The 19,905-nt window shown below is 42.8% G+C and overlaps 1 protein-coding gene across 2 annotated transcripts in view; it reads left to right on the top strand.

Annotated features, from left to right (window-relative positions):
• Positions 1–19,905, top strand: part of LOC135557616 (EH domain-containing protein 3-like) — a 31,221-nt gene that overhangs the window by 7,029 nt on the left and 4,287 nt on the right. For both annotated transcript variants that reach the window (XM_064991055.1, XM_064991056.1), the window contains 3 exons: positions 1,988–2,085; positions 13,564–13,976; positions 17,491–17,655. In XM_064991055.1, coding sequence (XP_064847127.1) covers positions 1,988–2,085; positions 13,564–13,976; positions 17,491–17,655 — 676 coding nt within the window. The remainder of the gene's footprint in view (positions 1–1,987; positions 2,086–13,563; positions 13,977–17,490; positions 17,656–19,905) is intronic.

Consider the following 19,905-nt stretch of genomic DNA (forward strand, 5'->3'; position numbering starts at 1 on the left):
GTACACGCCTAAGTGAAAATGTCCAAATTGGGTGCAATTAGCCATTTTCCCTCCCCGGTGTTATGTGACTCATTAGTGTTACAAGGTCTTTTTTTTATTTATTTTTTATTTCACCTTTATTTAACCTGTTAGGCTAGTTGAGAACAAGTTCTCATTTGCAACTGCGACCTGGCCAAGATAAAGCTTAGCAGTGTGAACAGACAACACAGAGTTACACATGGAGTAAACAATTAACAAGTCAATAACACAGTACAAAAAAAAGGCGAGTCTATATACATTGTGTGCAAAAGGCATGAGGAGGTAGGCGAATAATTACAATTTTGCAGATTAGCACTGGAGTGATAAATGATCAGATGGTCATGTACAGGTAGAGATGCTGGTGTGCAAAAGAGCAGAAAAGTAAATAAATAAAAACAGTGTGGGGATGAGGTAGGTGAAAATGGGTGGGCTATTTACTAATAGACTATGTACAGCTGCAGCGATCGGTTAGCTGCTCAGCTGTCTCAGGTGTGAATGGGGAGCAGGTGTGTTAAATTTAGTGTCATCGCTCTCACACTCCCTCATGGGTCACTGGAACTTCAACATGGCACCTCATGGCAAAGAACTCTCTGAGGATCTGAAAATAATAATTGTTGCTCTACATAAAGATGGCCTGGGCTATAAGAAGATTGCCAAGACCCTGAAACTGAGCTGCAGCACGGTGGCCAAGACCATACAGCGGTTTAACTGGGCAGGTTCCACTCAGAACAGGCCTCGCCATGGTCGACCAAAGATGTTGAGTGCACGTGCTCAGCGTCATATCCAGAGGTTTTCTTTGGGAAATAGACGTATGAGTGCTGCCAGCATTGCTGCAGAGGTTGAAGGGGTGGTGGGTCAGCCTGTCAGTGCACAGACCATACGCCGTACACTGCATCAAATTGGTCTGCATGGCTGTCGTCCCAGAAGGAAGCCTCTTCTAAAGATGATGCACAAGAAAGCCTGCAAACAGTTTGCTGAAGACAAGCAGACTGAGGACATGGATTACTGGAACCATGTCCTGTGGTCTGATGTTGACCAAGATAAACTTATTTGGTTCAGATGGTGTCAAGCGTGTGTGGCGGCAACCAGGTGAGGAGTACAAAGACAAGTGTGTCTTGCCTACAGTCAAGCATGGTGGTGGGAGTGTCTTGGTCTGGGGCTGCATGAGTGCTGCCGGCACTGGGGAGCTACAGTTCATTGAGGGAACCATGAATGCCAACATGTACTGTGACATACTGAAGCAGAGCATGATCCCCTCCATTCGGAGACTGGGCCGCAGGGCAGTATTCCAACATGATAACGACCCCAAACACACCTCCAAGACGACTTCTGCCTTGCTAAAAAAGCTGAGGGTAAAGGTGATGGACTGGCCAAGCATGTCTCCAGACCTAAACCCTATTGAGCATCTGTGGGGCATCCTCAAACGGAAGGTGGAGGAGTGCAAGGTCTCTAACTCCGTGATGTCGTCATGGAGGAGTGGAAGAGGACTGCAGTGGCAACCTGTGAAGCTCTGGTGAGCTCCATGCCCAAGAGGGTTAAGGCAGTGCTGGAAAATGATGGTGGCCACACAAAATATTGACACTTTGGGCCCAATTTGGACATTTTTACTTAGGGGTGTACTCACTTCTGTTGCCAGCGGTTAAGACATTAATGGCTGTGTGTTGAGTTATTTTGAGAGGACAGCAAATTTACACTGTTATACAAGCTGTACACTCACTACTTTATATTGTAGCAAAGTATCATTTCTTCAGTGTTGTCACATGAAAAAATATACCTACAAAAATGTGAGGGGTGTACTCACTTTTGTGATATACTGTATCTGTCTATTTGTCCATCTGTGAGTCGGTCTGTCTGTTTGTCTTATGTCCGGCCAACTCTTTTTCTGTGTCAGATTTGATCATGTAAGCTCCGTATTCTTCAGTGTTGGGCTATATATCTGACCATGTCTATGGCCATGTGTGTTCTGTAGGTTTGTGTGTGCCCAGCTTCCCAACCCTGTTCTCGAGAGCATCAGTGTGATAGATACTCCTGGTATCCTGTCTGGAGAGAAGCAGAGGATCAGCAGAGGTATGGCTCTCAACCCCTCAACCCCTCTCTCTACCCCTCTCTCAACCCCTCTACCCCTCTCTCTACCCCTCTCTCAACCCTTCCACCCCTGTCTCAACCCCTCCACCTCTCTCCCAACCCTTCCATCCCTCCACCTCTCTCCCAACCCCTCCACCCGTCTTTCACACACTCACTCACTCAGTCCAGGATGGTCCCCCTCAGGAGTTAGAGATCAAACCATTTACAGACACAAGCACATTGTTTTATTGCACAACATAGTGAGAAGAAAGAAATCTGACTGAAAACCCTATATTTACTACTACAGAAGTAGTCATAATGCAAATGTGTACAAAAGCAAGACTTGGGAGAAAGTAGTGCTGTATTCTAACGTTAGCAATGCCTGTTTGCTAATCTATTCCCTATATCGTGATAGTGCAAATCAGTCTGTAGCAAAGAAAGTATGTCCTTGAAAAACGCAACATCTGTTACTGCTGGCGACTTTAGCTCTGTTTTCTTAGCTTCATTACAACAAATTTCCCAAAGGAAAATATTTGTATGATAATGTGGTGCCGTTAAACCAGGCCTGTGCTGTTGAACCCACTGAGGGATTTGCATAACCAGTTCTGTATCAAAACATCGTGGCTTCCACACTTCTTACGCCACTTCTGTAATTACTTTATTAGCATTTTCCAGGACACTTTTGAACCTTCATTCCCACAGGGTTTCTATGTTTGTGGTGGAAATAGCAAGCAAGCTTCAGATATCCTGCTTCTCGTTGAATGACCTTTAAAACCATATGTAGGAAGACAGTGAAACATGTAGCTGAGGCAGGGTTTTAGTCTGCGTTCAATCATAATGTGTTGAAAGACACCAGATTTCACAGAGAGAGATAGTGTATACGACACCGATATGTTTATGGGATTTTATACAACGGGTGGGTCTAATCCTGAATGCTGATTGGTTAAAACTGCATTCCAGCCGGTGTCTATTCCACAAGTTACCACCGGCTAAATCTATGATGTTAAAATGCCTATTTACTCTGTTCCATTTAACTGCGCAATCCACTGTCTCATTTCACCTCATCACCCCAGCCAGGCAATTTCTAAACTTGATATCTACTATAAAAAGCATCTAGACTTTATCTCATTTTTTTTGTTGTTGAATTTTTACCCCTTTTCTCCCCAATTTCGTGGTATCCAATTGTTAATAGCTACTATCTTGTCTCATCGCTACAACTCCCGTATGGGCTCGGGAGAGACGAAGGTTGAAAGTCATGCGTCCTCCGATACACAACCCAACCAAGTCGCACTGCTTCTTAACACCATGCGCATCCAACCCGGAAGCCAGCCGCACCAATGTGTCGGAGGAAACAACGTGCACCTGGCAACCTTGGTTAGCGTGCACTGCGCCCGGCCCGCCACAGGAGTCACTGGTGCGCGATGAGACAAGGACATCCCTACCGGCCAAACCCTCCCTAACCCAGACGACGCTAGGCCAATTGTGTGTCGCCCCACGGACCTCCCGGTCGCGGCCGGTTACGACAGAGCCTGGGCGCGAACCCAGGGTCTCTGGTATCTCACATTTCTTTTAGACTAACATTTAGTTTTTCAAAAGCGGAGTTTTGTACAGACCTTGCTGTCTGTCTCTCCGACATTTGCAACATTGTTTCAACATTCAAATTCGATCTCCAGCTGTCCCATAGCAATGAAGGTGTTGGGAGGCAGGATGAGACAGATAGGTAGGCAGCTTTTCTTAGCCAGTCGAAATCATGAATCAGCATCATTTTTATGGATATATACACTTAGGTTGGAGTCATTAAAACTGATTTTTCAACCACTCCACAAATGTCTTGTTAACCAAATATAGTTTTGGCAAGTCGGTTAGGACATCTACGTTGTGCATGACACAAGTCATTTTTCCAACAATTGTTTACAGACTGATTATTTCAGTTATAATTCACTGTATCACAGTTCCAGTGGGTCAGAAGTTTACATACACTAAAGTTGACTGTGCCTTTAAACAGCTTGGAAATTTTCATAAAAATGTCATGGCTTTAGAAGCCTCTGATAGGCTAATTGACACCATTTGAGTCAATTGGAGGTGTACCTGTGGATGTATTTCAAGGCCTACCTTCAAACCCTGTTCCTCTTTACTTGACATCATGGGAAAATCAAAAGAAATCAGCCAAAACTTCAGAAAAAAATTGTAGACCTCCACACGTCTGGTTCATCCTTGGGCGCAATTTCCAAACGCTTGAAGGTACCACAGTCAATAGCACACAACACCATGGGACCATGCAGCCATCATACCACTCAGGAAGGAGAAGCATTCTGTCGCCTAGAGATGAACATACTTTGGTGTGAAAAGTGCAAATGAATCCCAGAACAACAGCTGAGGACCTTGTGAAGATGTTGGAGGAAACGGGTACAAAAGTATCTATATCCACAGTAAAACGAGTCCTATATCGACATAACCTGAAAGGCCGCTCTGCAAGGAAGGAGCCACTGCTCCAAAACCGCCACTACGGTTTGCAACTGCACATGGGGACAAAGATCGTACTTTTTGGAGAAATATCCTCTGGTCTGATGAAACAAAAATAGAATGACCATCGTTATGTTTGGAGGAAAAAGGGGGATGCTTGCAAGCCGAAGAACACCATCCCAACCGTGAAGCCCGAGGGTGGTAGCATCATGTTGTGCTTTACTGCAGGAGGGACTGGTGCACTTCCCAAATTAGATGGCATCATGAGAGGAAAGTTATGTGGATATATTGAGGCAACATCTGAAGACATCAGTCAGGAAGTTAAAGTTGGTCGCAATTAGGTCTTCCAAATGGATAATGACCCCAAGCATACTTCAAAGGTAGTGGCAAAATGGACCACAAAATCAAGGTATTGGAGTGGCCATCACAAAGCCCTGACCTCAATCCCATAGATAATCTGTGGGCAGAACTGAAAAGGTGTGTTCGAGCAAGGAGGCCTAAAAACCTGCCTCAGTTACACCAGCTCTGTCAGGAGGAATGGGCCAAAATTCACCCAACTTATTGTGGGAAGCTTGTGGAAGGCTACCCAAAACGTTTTACCCAAGTTAAACAATTTAAAGGCAGTGCTACCAAATACACTCAATTAGTATGTAAACTTCTGACCCATTGGGAATGTGATGAAAGAAATAAAAGCTGAAATAAATTCTCTCTACTATTATTCTGACATTTCACATTCTTAAAGTAAAGTGGTGATCCTAAAGACAGGGAATTTTTACAAGGATTAAATGTCAGGAATTGTGAAACTGATTTGAAATGTATTTGCTGTATGTAAACTTCCGACTTCAACTGTACAAATAACTATCAATAGAAAACGGGTCAAATAAAATGACGTGCAGCTAGTTTGAAATCTTTCCAGCTTCAGTTTGAAGTGATTATGTTAGCTGTGTGTCCAGACGAGAGAGCACATTTTCTATGCCAGGTGAAATCGCTCATCATTAGCTCATTGTTATGTATGTATCCAAATAAATGTCACTAGAAACAGCTTAAACAAATGCAGCTAGTTGGCTAGCTAGCACGGGATAAGAATGTTGCCAGCCAATATGGCAATGGAACATTTTGAACGAACGTCTGGGTCGCGTCCATAGATACAGGGGGGAAAAAGACTGAATGACTGGGTCGACCAGCCGGCTTGGGTAGCAACCCTAGATTTGTGTCGGGACTATGTCTTGTGGAAGGATGAAATAGTACGAATACATTCATAAAAATAACGTTTTTAATTAAAATATGTTTAGCATTATTTGAATATGTTGGTAACCTGCTGTATAAAAGTGATAATTCCCGAGAAGCCAGTGTTTGGGGGATATATTGGCACGGTTTGCCAACACCCGTGCCAATATATCCTCCAAACACCAGCTTCTCGGGAATTATCACTTAAGTGTAACATGGCCCACCAGCTCTTTCCACATGAATTCCATTGAACAGTGAAGACCATTGTATGTCAGTCTGAGTACACTCTGGTTAATCCTAATAAAACAATCTGGGTTTTATATCACTTATGACTCTCATAGTGATTCCAATGCTGCAAAGTACAGTATGTACATATACCTGCAGTTATGTCGTCTGCTATTCTGGCTCTGTGTGTTTCTGAGGATGGCAGAGTGGACAGTGGAGTAGTGATCAATGTTACCATGATGTCACAGTGTTCCAGCCTTCTTATCAACAAGGACATCAGGACTCTGCAGTGGACAGATATGGTGCTTATCACTGTTATCCTAGCAGGCTGCCATAGGCTGAGCAGGACATATAATAGCATATACATTGCCCTCTGTAATTATTGAGACGGTGAAGAATTTTTCTTCTTTGGGCTCTATACTATTAGCTATAATTTTAGGGTATTTTCATCCATATCAGGTGAACCGTTTAGAAATGAAGGCACCTTTTGTATGTATTCGCCCCCCCCCCCCCCATTTTAGGGGAGCAAAAGTATTGGGACAAATTCACTTGTGTATTAAAGTATTAAAAGGTTAAGTATTAGGTCCCATATTCACAGCACACAGTGACGACATCAAGCTTGTGACTACACGTGTTGGATGCATTTGCTGTTTGTTTTGGTTGTGTTTCAGATGATATTGTGCCCAATAGAAATTAATGGTAAATAATGTATTGCCATTTTGGAGTCACTTTTATTGAAAATAAGAATATTATACAGTACCAGTCAAAAGTTTGGACACACCTACTCATTCAAGGGTTTTTCTTTATTTTTACTATGTTTAACATTGAAGAATAATAAAGACATCAAAACTATGAAATAACACATGTAATAACCAAAAAGGTGTTAATATAAAAATATATTTGAGATTCTTCAAAGTTGCCACCCTTTGCCTTGACGACAGCTTTGATCTTTGCACACTCTTGGCATTCTCTCAACCAGATTCATGAAGTAGTCACCTGGAATGCATTTCAATTAACAGGTGTGCCATGTTAAAATTTAAATTGTGGGATTTCTTTCCTTCTTAATTCATTTGAGCCAATCAGTTGTGTTGTGATAAGGTAGGGGTGGTATGCAGAAGATAGGTATTTTTACCAAATAGGGCTATGACCATATTATGGCAAGAACAGCTAAAATAAGCAAATAGAAACGACAGTCCATCATTACTTTAATACATGAAGATCAGTAAATCCCGAAAATTTCAAGAACTTTTAAAGTTTCTTGAAGTGCAGTCACTAAAACCATCAAGCGCTATTACGAAACTGGCTCTCATGAGGATCGCCACAGGAAAGATCCTCTGCTGCAGAGGATAAGTTAGTTTGAGTTACCAGCCTCAGAAATCAACAATTAACTGCACCTCAGATTGCAGCCCAAATAAATGCTTCACAGAGTTCAAGTAACAGACACATCTCAACATTAGCTGGTCATAGGAGACTGCGTGAATCAGGCCTTCATGGTCAAATTGCTGCAAAGAAACCACTACTAAAGGACACCAATAAGAAGAAGAGACTTGCTTGGGCTAAGAAACACAATAAATGGACATTTAGACCGGTGGATATCTGTCCTTTTGTTTGATGAGTCCAAACTTGAGATTTTTGGTTCCAACCGCCGTGTCTTTGTGAGACGCAGAGTAGGTGAACGGAGGATCTCCGCATGTGTGGTTCCCACCTTGAAGCATGGAGGAGGAGGTGTGGGGGTGCTTTGCTGGTGACACTGTCAGTGATGTATTTTGAATTCAAGGCACACTTAACCAGCATGGCTACCACAGCATTCTGCAGCGATATTTGACTATCATTTGTTTTTCAACAGAACAATGACCCAAAACACACCTCCACGCTGTGTAAGGGCTATTTGACAAAAAAAGGAGAGTGATTGAGTGCTGCATCAGATGAGCTGGCCCCCACAATCACCCAACCTCAACCCAATTGAGATGGGTTGGGATAAGTTGGACCGCATAGTGAAGGAAGAGCCGCCAACAAGTGCTCAGCATATGTGGGAACTCCTTCATTGGAAAGCATTCATCATGAAGCTGGTTGAGAGAATGCCAAGAGTGTGCAAAGTTGTCATCAAGGCCAAGGGTCGCTTACTTTGAAGAATCTCAAATATAAAATATTTTTTAATTTAACACATTTTTTGGTTACTACATGATTCCATATGTGTTCTTTCATAGTTGTGATGTCTTCACTATTATTCTACAATGTAGAAAGTAGTAAAAAAAATAAAGAAAAACCCTTGAATGAGTAGGCCTGATGTGTTTTTAATGTTGTTTGGTGAAAGGTTGTAGTCACGTACTGACAAGATGCTTAACAAGCGTTGTAATCCTTTTAGAGGAGACAGGTTTGTGTGTTTTCGTGCATATGTGTCTGCATGTATTTGCTACTATTTTGTTCCCTCCCACTGTGCTGCGTGTTGGCCTGAGCGTGTCTGTGGGATTAATAGTGCTGAGTGCGCGTAGTGCAGGTTTGGCAGATGCAGGTTTGTTTCTGTTTCAATAAAGTAGCACAGCTTAGGATCCTACGTACACCGCTGCAGTGGACAGGCCTGAGGATACTTTTCACAGCCTGTTAATGTTCCTAGGATTCCATAATAAGTGGACACATTTCCATAACATCACTCATGAACCTAGTTTGTTACAAATCACCAATTTAATAAGATGGCTTGTGTCGAGCATTTAGGGAAGAGTGAAATGAGTTTGAAACAGGTTAAAGTTGAGGGCCAAGTACTGCTTGATACTTTCAAGTCCCTCACAGAAAGTGGAACTCTTTAGTACCACTCATAGCTAAGTAGTAAACAGGCCATATCTCTGGAAACTACTAAGAATGCCAGAGGCCTGGCAACAGTTGGCTAGGGACAGGGCCACGAGTATGGGGACAGGGGAGGGTTGCCACAGGAAGCCTTTTTATCACCTCAAACAAGTATATTCCACACCTTCCCCCGTCATAGCACAGTAGCACATCAGTACAAGGTGGGTGACCATCTGTGTATGCTTAGAACTGAGCCGAGAGAGAATCAGACTTCTTAAAAACACAGACTTACCTGGCAGATGGGAAGGATAATGACCTCAGTAAGGATGCCCAGATGGACAATAATAGAGACGTCTCTAAGCCCACAAACAAATGGAGAGAGAGAGAGTACTGGTTAGTTTATGGACAGCTTTCGCTACAGTAGGATACCCTGATAAAGGCTGCTGTTTTTAACCTTTAGGGAAAAACATTTAACCCCAGTATAATAAAGGCTTTATAAGAGTAATTCAGCAAATGATTTGGAGCTTTTTAACCACATATCTCCAGTGTAGCTGTGTTATATCTGCTATAGAGCTGTTCTATCCTGTAGTTTCTGGGCTGTATTAGAGGCCTGGCCTGGCAGAAGGGCTGCTGTTAGTTTTAGCAGCTGGGAGCTTTCACTGATACTCAGCCAACACCTCTCTCCCCAGAGAAGCCTCTCTTTCTGCTGGGCCAGACCGCACAGACCTCCACTACACCAGGCCAGGACTCTTACACCATGCTCATATCCTGAGGAAAATACTAATACCAGCCCAGGTCTATTATAGCAATAATGATGTTATATTCTGTGCCTAGCAGATTCCCTCATTCTGGATGGCTTGCACCTGTTGTCCCAATGTAATGAAGTGGTACGGGTCTGGCTAGATAAAGTTTGAGGACATTTGTTTTGGCATACATGACAAATATCTGTCCCAATCACTGAAAGGTCCACTGAGTGTATCAATTCTTTCAAATCTATAAAGCATTTGATCATAACTTTTCAGCTTACTTTAATTTAAATCTAACAAAGAGATGCAGTCTTTTTTAAATTTTATTTTTATTTACTGAGTGGTTTTCCACCCTTTCAGGCAACACAATAGTCATCTTCAGCAGGACGCATACCTGCCCTAAGTGAATAAGTATCTGATTGCTGCGTATTTTCATAACCAAGGGCCAAGCCTGCGTTCCCAAGTCAACCAGTAACACAGTTAAACCTCTGAGGGGCCAGGAGTCAGAAGTACAGTGCTAGGAAAAGACATGAAGACTATCCCTTACTTGTGAACTGTCATTGAACTGTGGAAAATGACAGATTCCTGGATCTGATATTCCAATCACTTTCTATGGCTTCTGAAGCCCAAGTGTAGGCAAAGTCACAGCGCTAGTTGACTAGGTGTTTGTGTGTTCAGTTCGGTTGCAAGTCAATGACGTGAGGAAAGTGGGATTTTTTTATGTATCTTACACTTGTTACCTTTGGATAGACTTGGGAATGGACATTAGGACAGTGTCACTCTTTCGAACTAATTAGGTAGCAGAGCAGACAGACAGAAGATTGGTTCCAGGTTGGTGGACTGTATGACTTTGTTCATTTCTTGCCTTGGCATCGTGTTCTCTGTAGCAAGTCCACATTCACCATGCTTCCAATAACAATAGATTGCTCACTGTCTTCATTATTCATTTATAGTTAAACTGTTTGAGAGAAAAAAGAAACCCGCACACTGCTCTTGCTACTCTCACTGCTTTTTAAGCTTTACCTAAGGCTTAATAAAGAGCAGTGTGCAGGTTTCTTTTTTTTTTCTCATCTTATTCAACTGTTTTCATGCACCTGCAAAAAAGATTGCTCAGCTCAGATGTGCGAGTGCCTTTTGAATTATAGTTAAACTACTTGAAACATGGTAATTCTTTCAACTTTATTCGGCTATGGCTGTTCACCCACTTAACTTTGTTCTACACTTTGATTTTATCTTACCTTATTGTGTGTGTGTGTGTGTGTGTGCGCGCGTCTGAGTCTTGGCGTGTTTAAGTGCATGATGTGTAACTGTGTGTGGGGGGGGCCTGTTCTTGAATCTCTCTGACGCCTGTCTCTCAGAGTGTGACTGTTACTGTTTCTCTTGTTGCTGTAGCAACCCCACAGGAAATGTGGTCGCAGTCTTCGTTGTTTGTGTGTCATCTTAACTTGTTGAAATACAACGGGTTGGTAAATAGAAGTTATACCAGGAGCTGTCTACAAGCAGAATACAGAGTGCTCTTATTTCCACCTGTAATTTTTTTTGTAAACCTCTTTTCTTCAACATTTGGTTTTCTGTTCTGTCAGGACCCTGACTGTGTTTCAGTTCTGGAGAGGTTCATTACTAGACTGTATTATGATTATCACAATGTACAACATTCACCCACACATATCCATGTTGGCTTGAAGCTCTGAACCCCCCCCCCCCCCCCCCTCCTTTTCATAAATTTCATTTTTCACCTCTGTTTGTGTCTCCTTTCTTCCTGTGTACAGCTGCGAATGAACATGGACCCGGCTATAGCGAGTATCATAAATGCCCATATGGAGGTATTGTAGTGAAAGTTCCGACTTTAAACAACTGCAGTGTTAACCAACGCAGCTTGCCTATACTACAGTAGACCCTATGGGATTTCTGCAGTGCTGCGTCAAGCCAGGCCTAAAATAACTGGGTCCCTTGACATTAACAGCTTACTGTGCCCCATCGTTATAAATCAGTGCCATAATGCCATGGTCCTCCAACCAGTTTCACTGCCCTTATTGTCCTGCCCATTATTCACGTATGGTCTTTGACTTACTGTACTGCTGCCTATATTTCGCTCCAGAGGCAAAGAAGCCGTGACTGTTTATTTCTGTTTAAGCCCTTACGGTAATACCGGTAGTTGATCCATAGTCAATAGTACGTCTCGTCAATGTACTTGAGAACTAGAGAAACACCAGCAAGGGTATGGAGTAGCAAGTAACAACTAATGATAAAATACCTCCTACGAAAAGGTGAGAAAGGTGTTCAGAAGGTAACGATAAAGGCCCATAGTGAAACTGCCAAATCATCAGGGATGAGGCCTCTGCGTTTCTATCCTGTATCGGCATGGAATAAAATCCTTCCCTGGAAACATGGCCCTGGCTGCCATATTCCATGCCTTTGATTTGAACAACATTAACACACTAATCCCAGCTTCTGGTACAGTACCTTCTCCAATTGTGTGGAAGTCTTCCCCTCAGCTGTAAGTGTACCAAGGTAAGGAGGAGCTCTGCCATGCACCCCTGGGGTTGGAGTAGGGTTGGAGAAGGGTGGTTAAGTGCTCCATGAAACAGGTGTTTCACTTTATAGATGCTATGTGTCTTGATATTGAAATGCATCTCAGCGCAAACAGCTTGAGGTTGTTGTTCCTGTGTCTATGATGTGCCTATGCACAAACAATAGACCTGAAATGAAAGTCCCGGGTTGTCTTCTATTCTTTTTGATTTCATAGATTATTCCATTGTCTCGTTTTGCATTCAACAACTTTTACACGTGTGCTTTAAACAGATGCTTTGTTTTCTTCAAGGTGTACTCATACGGTATGTTTCTTTATTCTCCTCATAATGCTATATCACATATGTTGTGTGTAGTTCCCTGACCCATTGTTATATTACAGCACACACATTGATTTTTCTGTAGCCAAGCTCTTTGAGCAGAACCTTTTTTATATTAGTAGTCTTTATTATGTGATTTTTCCCCACTTGGGTCCCAGCCAGTTAGAGTTAGGAATGGAACGGAGAGAGAGAGTGCGGTGCCCAAGGTCAACTCTCTGACTTACTGGCTGACTGCAGGTCTGCTTCCAATTAACACAGTGAAATACTCTCCCCATCCAATGGAAACTCTTCTTTCAATGCCATTCAAATACGATAGCCGTGTCTACCACTGATATCTTGTCAATGGGAGACTTAACTACTTTCACGACTAGGAATACATGCTTTGATAATGGACTCGTCCATTAGTACTCATCACCTGCTGCTATCTAGAGACAAAGAGTACATTTTAATTTCTCTGGAGCTGAAATCTGTTTTCCCCCGACAGCTCTCTTCGTCTCTGGGCTTCTCGGATCACTGGCTTCAGATTAGACAGCTAATTGCTCCATTAGATTAGCAGTTGTTTGGGGGAATTCTCCTTCTCGCCTGAAATGCCTGTCTTTCTCTCTCCCTCCCTATCTGCTGCTGGGAGATAGGTGCAGGAGGAGAATGAAGTGGGTCAGTCGCCCGCTTAGTGTAAAACCTGTTATCCAGCTAGCGGGGTTGAGGGTAGGAGAGGAGGAGGTCATGAAGCCATATGCTGAGTCATTCAGCCCCTTCTTGTCCTTCCCTGCTCCTCAGACTGGGGTTACAGAAAGCACCCTCATTCTCCTCAATCCACTGTATTAGCATGAAGTGATGACATAGTTAAGTGAGGACAAGACAGATTAATATTGGCTTTAGAAATCATGTTCTCACTGCATAATGGTAAGAAAAGGGAGAGGCACTAAATGATTGTCCATTGGATCATGTTTTTCAGGCTTTCAGCCTCTATCTCAGATAGTTGTTTTAACTGTTGTCTTTAGGAATTTATGACGTGTCATACTGTTTGTCCTCTTGAGCAATAGCAGGCCTCCCAAGTTTACAACATTCTTCTGGTTACTTAGCTGGATGCCACTGGATCGCTCTGGCCCTCCAAGAGTCTGTACTGTTGATGTTCTGCTGGTTGTTGACCCTGCCTATCTCCCTCCACTACCCCTCACCCCCCTCTCCAGGCTATGACTTCGCAGCCGTTTTAGAGTGGTTCGCCGAACGCGTGGACCGCATCATCCTCCTGTTCGATGCCCACAAGCTAGACATCTCAGACGAGTTCTCTGAGGTCATCAAGGCCCTGAAGAACCACGAAGACAAGATCCGGGTGGTTCTAAACAAGGCTGACCAGATCGAGACGCAGCAGCTGATGAGGGTTTATGGCGCCCTCATGTGGTCGCTGGGGAAGATCGTCAACACGCCTGAGGTCATCCGTGTCTATATCGGGTCGTTCTGGTCACACCCATTGCTCATCCCTGACAACCGTAAACTGTTTGAGGCGGAGGAGCAGGACCTGTTCAAAGACATCCAGTCACTGCCCCGCAACGCTGCCCTCAGGAAGCTCAACGACCTCATCAAGAGGGCACGGCTCGCTAAGGTAAGCTCTGACTACATGCACGCACACATTCTCTCAGAAAAGAGTGGAAAGTACTCTTAAGCACAATGTCTCTTTCTCTTTTTATTAAGTATTAAGTCATTTTTCCAAAGAGAAGAATAATATTTTTTTAAGAGGTCTTTGAATGGAATGGAATCTCAAGAGACACCACCCAGTTGCCCTGACTGACCAGGAACTATAATACAGTAGACTCACTATACAAGAGTAATGAGTGCAATCACACCCACTTTGTTAGGATACGATAACCTTCCCCTACTAAGCGAGCTGCCAACCCTCTCCCCAGGGGAACATTATGTGACTGTGTGGTGAGATGAAGGCTGGTACAGTGGCTGTACCTGGGTACCTTCACAGCTGTGCTACACTCTAATAGAGTCATAAAGCATTGGTGGCACTGAGAACACAAAGTCATACCACATCAACTATCAGTCATAGGTCACTACTGTTCACTTGACATAGAGACTTGATTGCAAGTGGGTTTGAGATGCAGTTGGTCATGGACAAACCTTAACTTCAAACCCACATGTAGCTTATATTTTTTTGGGCGCATGGTTTTCTCTCAGGACACAGGAAAGTTTTTATTTTTTTAATTTTACAACTCACATCATGCAGTTTGGAAACAAATCCTATTTTTATTAGATTTTTTTTACACGTCAACAAAAAACTGTTGGGCGATGGGGATAATTTTACAGCAAAAGAAATCATTCCACAAGGACTAGGTTTTACAAGTCATTATATTGACGAATCATTTTTTCCAAGCTAGATAGAAAAATAACTTGCAAGGTGAGTTGTTCTGTGGTCAAGGCCTACTGGCTGACTGATGGACGAGCATCCAGGGATCACAGCAGTGGTTAGGATAAAGACAGGTCATTTAGGCTCCGGGTGTGTCCAATACCATCAGATCATGATGAATCTCCCTCCCCATGGCTGAGTATATAACCCTCCCAGACAGCCATAAACCCCAATACCACCCTGCCTCTGTGGTGACCTAGCCGTAAGTCGTGACCATATTGTGTTGCCGCCAATTATTGTGGTGTCACAGGCAAACCTGATTTGCAGTACAATATTATCGCCCTATAGCTAAACAAACAGAGGGGGTGTGTGTGATCACAAGCAGTGGGGAGAGTTGAATTGATAATTATTATTATTATTTGACCATGCTGGTCATTTATGAACATTTGAACATATTGGCCATGTTCTGTTATCTCCACCCGGCACAGCCAGAGGAGGATTGGCCACCCCTCATAGCCTGGTTCCTCTTTAGGTTTCTTCCTAGGTTTTGGCCTAGGGAGTTTTTCCTAGCCATCGTGAATCTACACCGGCATTGCTTGCTGTTTGGGGTTTTAGGCTGGTTTCTGTACAGCACTTTGAGATATCAGCTAATCTAAGAAGGGCTATATAAACATTTTGATTTGAATTGATGAGCTTGTCATAATTTCTGGGATGTCCCTGACCTTACAGTAGGATTCAACTTGATCCAGATGTGTATAGGCAGGATCTGTGGCTGGGGGAGGGATGGATAGAGTGAGTTGGATAGTAGAGCCAAGCAGGGAGGTGGGGGGGGGTATTGAATTATGTGCAGAAAGACGTTGAGAGAGCATCAGAAGTGTTTGTTCTAATAACAACGACACCTGGGGTGTATTCATTATGGAAACCTTTTACCGTTTAAGAAACAAACCAAAGCAAACCAAGAGCTTCTATTGGACAAATTCGGGTACTGAAGGGTGTGTGTGTGCCTTTTGCATGCGTGTTTTATCCACAGTCCATGGAATCGCACCCAGACAGGTGGCCACTTTGAGTGGAGATGGCAACCCACCCTCGACCTCCCCCTGTCCAGTGGAGGCTGCTGGGGGACCATTCCATTTACTCCATTCCGGTCATTATTCTGAGCCGTCCTCCCCTTAGCAGCCTCCACTGCCCCTGTCCCCCTATTCCCTGTCCCCTGGTTCCTGATCCCTGTCCTGTCTCCTGTCCTGACCAGAAAGGTAGTCTTCCTCTGCTATCAGCAGCAGTGTGCTCATCCATCCGCAAAAGTAGAAGTACTGTTACTTTAATGACATTTTACTCAAGTAGAAGTAAAACTACTAGTGTAAAAAAAACAACTCAAGTAAAAGTAAAAAAGTAGCAATTTAAATAGTATGTAGAGTGAAAGTAATGTAGTATACCTTTAAAATAAAAATGTTGACCTTATAGTTAAGATTACCTGAATGTTGTTGCACATCATTTTTTCCTTGCAATAAATTGAAAAAATAAGAGAGGAAATTTATGTTCAGTATTAACTAAGTTTGTTTATTTGAGTGGCAGCAAGGCACATCGAGTATATAAAAAAACAAAGGATTTGTCAGTACTATTCATATTTAAAAATACATGAAACATTCAAAGCAATTCATGTATTGATGAATTATAATCAATCACCCCTACACCTACTATTGTTAAATTGCTTTTATTCCTCATTGAACACAGTCAACAATGTCTCGGAGCAACTGTTAAATAATCAACAAAAACATTGTGGCCTTGGATTTGAGTTGCTGTTGCCATTTCACTGCTTGAAACTTGTTTTCCACTTTTAGTATGCCTTATCTCAGCAATCAGGGGTGTTTTATTTTTTAATCTGTAGTTCTCATTTAAAATCCACATTCCATATTCAGTATTCAATCACTCAATCAACCAAATCTATTTATAAAGCCCTTTTTACATCAGCTGATGTCACAAAGTGCTATACAGAAACCCAGTCTAAAACCCCAAACAGCAAGCAATGCAGATGTAGGAGCACAGTGAAGAAACCTAGAGAAGAACCAGGCTGTGAGGGGGGGGGCAGTCCTCTTCTGGCTGTGCCAGGTGGAGATTATAAGAGTGCATGGCCATTTAAGGCCAGAGTGTTCTTCAAGATGGTCAAACATTCATAGATGACCAGCAGGGTAAAATAATAATCACAGTGGTTGTAGAGGGTGCAACAGGTCAGTGCCTCAGGAGTAAATGTCAGTTGGCTTTTCATAGCTGAGCGGTCTAGAGGTCGAGACAGCAGGTGCGGTAAAGAGCGAGAGAGTATTGCATTCAGATATAGCATACATAACATGTGAAGTTCTTCTCTCATGGCGAACTGTCTCTCAGAAATCTCCAGGAGAGACAGTTGTGTGATGCGGGTTTTTTTTCGCCTTCCCCTCTCGGTTTTAGGAACCCTAAGGAAGGGAACCTCTTGAGTAGCCGGATGTGGTACCTGCTCCACGCACCCTCATAAAACTGCTTTAAGTGCTTCCTTCCTGTTTGAATGTTTAAAATATCAGGCATTTATTTTCAATGACTTTGGGAGATTAAGGGAAACATTAAAGAGCCCTTTGGCACAACAGACACATAAACAAAATTATGACCCAAGAGGAGCTGGCAGCAACCCCTGTATGGGTCCCGAACCAGCATTTGGGAAACACTGCATTACTTGCGTGATGTCTCTCTGCCCCACTTGGTATTACCAGTCCTGTTGTTTTCTGCTGTCTCATTGTAGGTCCATGCCTACATCATCAGCTCTCTGAAGAAGGAGATGCCAAGTGTGTTTGGAAAGGAGGGCAAGAAGAAGGAGCTGATCAACAGCCTGGGAGAGATCTACAGCCGCATTGAGAGAGAACACCAGATCTCCCCTGGAGACTTCCCCAACCTCAAGAAGATGCAGGTGAGATAGACACACTCCTGTGTAAGGTATAAGAGTAGATGTACACTACCATTCAAATGTTTGGGGTCACTTAGAAATGTCCTTGTTTTTAAAAGAAAAGCACAAAAAAATTGTCCATTACAATGACAACAAATTGATCATAAATACAGTGTAGACATGCTTAATATTGTAAATGACTATTGTAGCTGGAAATGGCAGATTTCTTAATGGAATATCTACATAGGAGTACAGAGGCCCATTATCAGCAACCATCACTCCTGTGTTCCAATGGCACGTTGTGTTAGCTAATCCAAGTTTATCATTTTAAAAGGCTAGTTGATCATTAGAAAAAACCTTTTGCAATTGTTAGCACAGTTGAAAACTGTTGTTCTGATTTAAGAAGCAATAAAACATGCCTTCTTTAGACGAATTGAGTATCTGGAGCATCAGCGTTTGTGGGTTCGATTACAGGCTCAAAATGGCCAGAAACAAAGTACTTTCTTCTGAAACTCATCAGTCTATTCTTGTTCTGAGAAATGAAGGCTATTCCATTCGCGAAATTGCCAAGAAACTGAAGTTCTTGTACAACGTTGTGTACTACTCCCTTTACAGAACAGCTCAAACTGGCTAAAACCAGAATAGAAAGAGGAGTGGTAGGCCCCAGTGCACAACTGAGCAAGAGGACAAGTACATTAGAGTGTCTAGTCTGATAAAGAGACCCCTCAACAGGCAGCTTCATTAAATAGCACCCGCAAAACACCAGTCTCAACGTCAACAGTGAAGAGGCGACTCCGGGATGCTGGCCTTCTAGGCAGAGTTCCCCTGTCCAGTGTCTGTGTTCTTTTGCACCCCTTAATATTAAATTTTTATTGGCCAGTCTGAAATATGGCTTTTTTCCTTGGTCTCCAAAATTAATGGCACCCCTGACTGGCAATGCACAAACAATGCTTAAACAAATATAAACAATATAATTATAGACAGAAACTCAAAATACCAACATGTGAGAAATACTGTACTTTATTAATGTTTCAATGGAACCAACCAAAATAATGTATTGATGTAATTAAAAATCAATGTCCTCCAAATCAAGGTTTCACAATTAATGGCACACTTAAAGATTATTGTAAATAACATCTACCAAAATTAAACCACAAATTAAATTCCACTTATTTAAGTTATCGAAGTCTTAAGGAACTATATTATACAAATGAAGTAACACACATGCAATATCCCGCTGTCATTCCAACACCATGAATAAAACAAAAGAACTAGCAGTTCAAAAGAGACAGAGGGTCATAGACCTTCATAAATCTGGTAATTGCTACAAGAAGATCCACAAACAATTGAATATACCACTGAGCACTGTCAGGGCAATTATTCGAAAATTCTAAAGATATGGAACAGTTGAAAACCTCACGGATAGAGGACGCAAAAGCATTTTGCCCCCCAGGATAGGGAGGAGGATGGTGAGAGAAGCAACAAAATCCCCAAGAATCACTGTGAAAGAATTTGCAGGCCTTGGTGCCGTCTTAGGGTCACCAGGTTTCAAAAATCTCCATCAGATGCCACCTCCACATCCACAGGCTCTTTGGAAGGGTTGCCAGAAGAAAGCCCTATCTGACCCCAAGACACAGATGCAAGCGCTTGGAGTTTGCCAAACAAAATGTAAATTAAGACTGGAAGAAGGTGCTCTGGTCAGATGAGACCATAATTGAACATTTTGGTCAGATACAGCATTGGCATGTTTGGTGACGAAACAGAGATGCATACAAGGAGAGGCACCTCATACCCACGGTGAAATATGGAGGGGAGTCGGTGATGTTTTGGGGCTGTTTTAATTCCAGAGGTCCAGGGGCACTGGTTAAGATTGATGGCATAATGAATTCTACCAAGTATCAGGCAATTCTGGCTGACAATCTGGTTGCCTCTGGCAGAAGGCTGGGACTTGGCCTTAGGTGGACTTTCCAACAAGACAATGACCTGAAACATACCTCAAGATCCACACAGAAATGGTTCTGTGACAACAAAAGCAATGTTCTGCCATGGCCATCTCAGTCGCTAGACCTCAATCCAATCGAAAACCTGTGGGCTGAGTGGAAGAGGGCAGTTGGTAAGTGCAAACCCAAGAATGTGAAGGATCTTGAAAGGATCTGCATAGAGAAATGGTCCAAAATCCCCCCAAATGTGTTCCTTAACCTTGTCAATTATTACAGGAAAAGATGCCATGCTGTTATCCTTGCCAGAGGTGGTTGCACTAAGTACTAAATGAGG

The sequence above is a fragment of the Oncorhynchus masou genome, chromosome 16, assembly GCF_036934945.1.
Source record: "Oncorhynchus masou masou isolate Uvic2021 chromosome 16, UVic_Omas_1.1, whole genome shotgun sequence".
In the NCBI taxonomy this organism is placed as follows: Eukaryota; Metazoa; Chordata; class Actinopteri; order Salmoniformes; family Salmonidae; genus Oncorhynchus; species Oncorhynchus masou.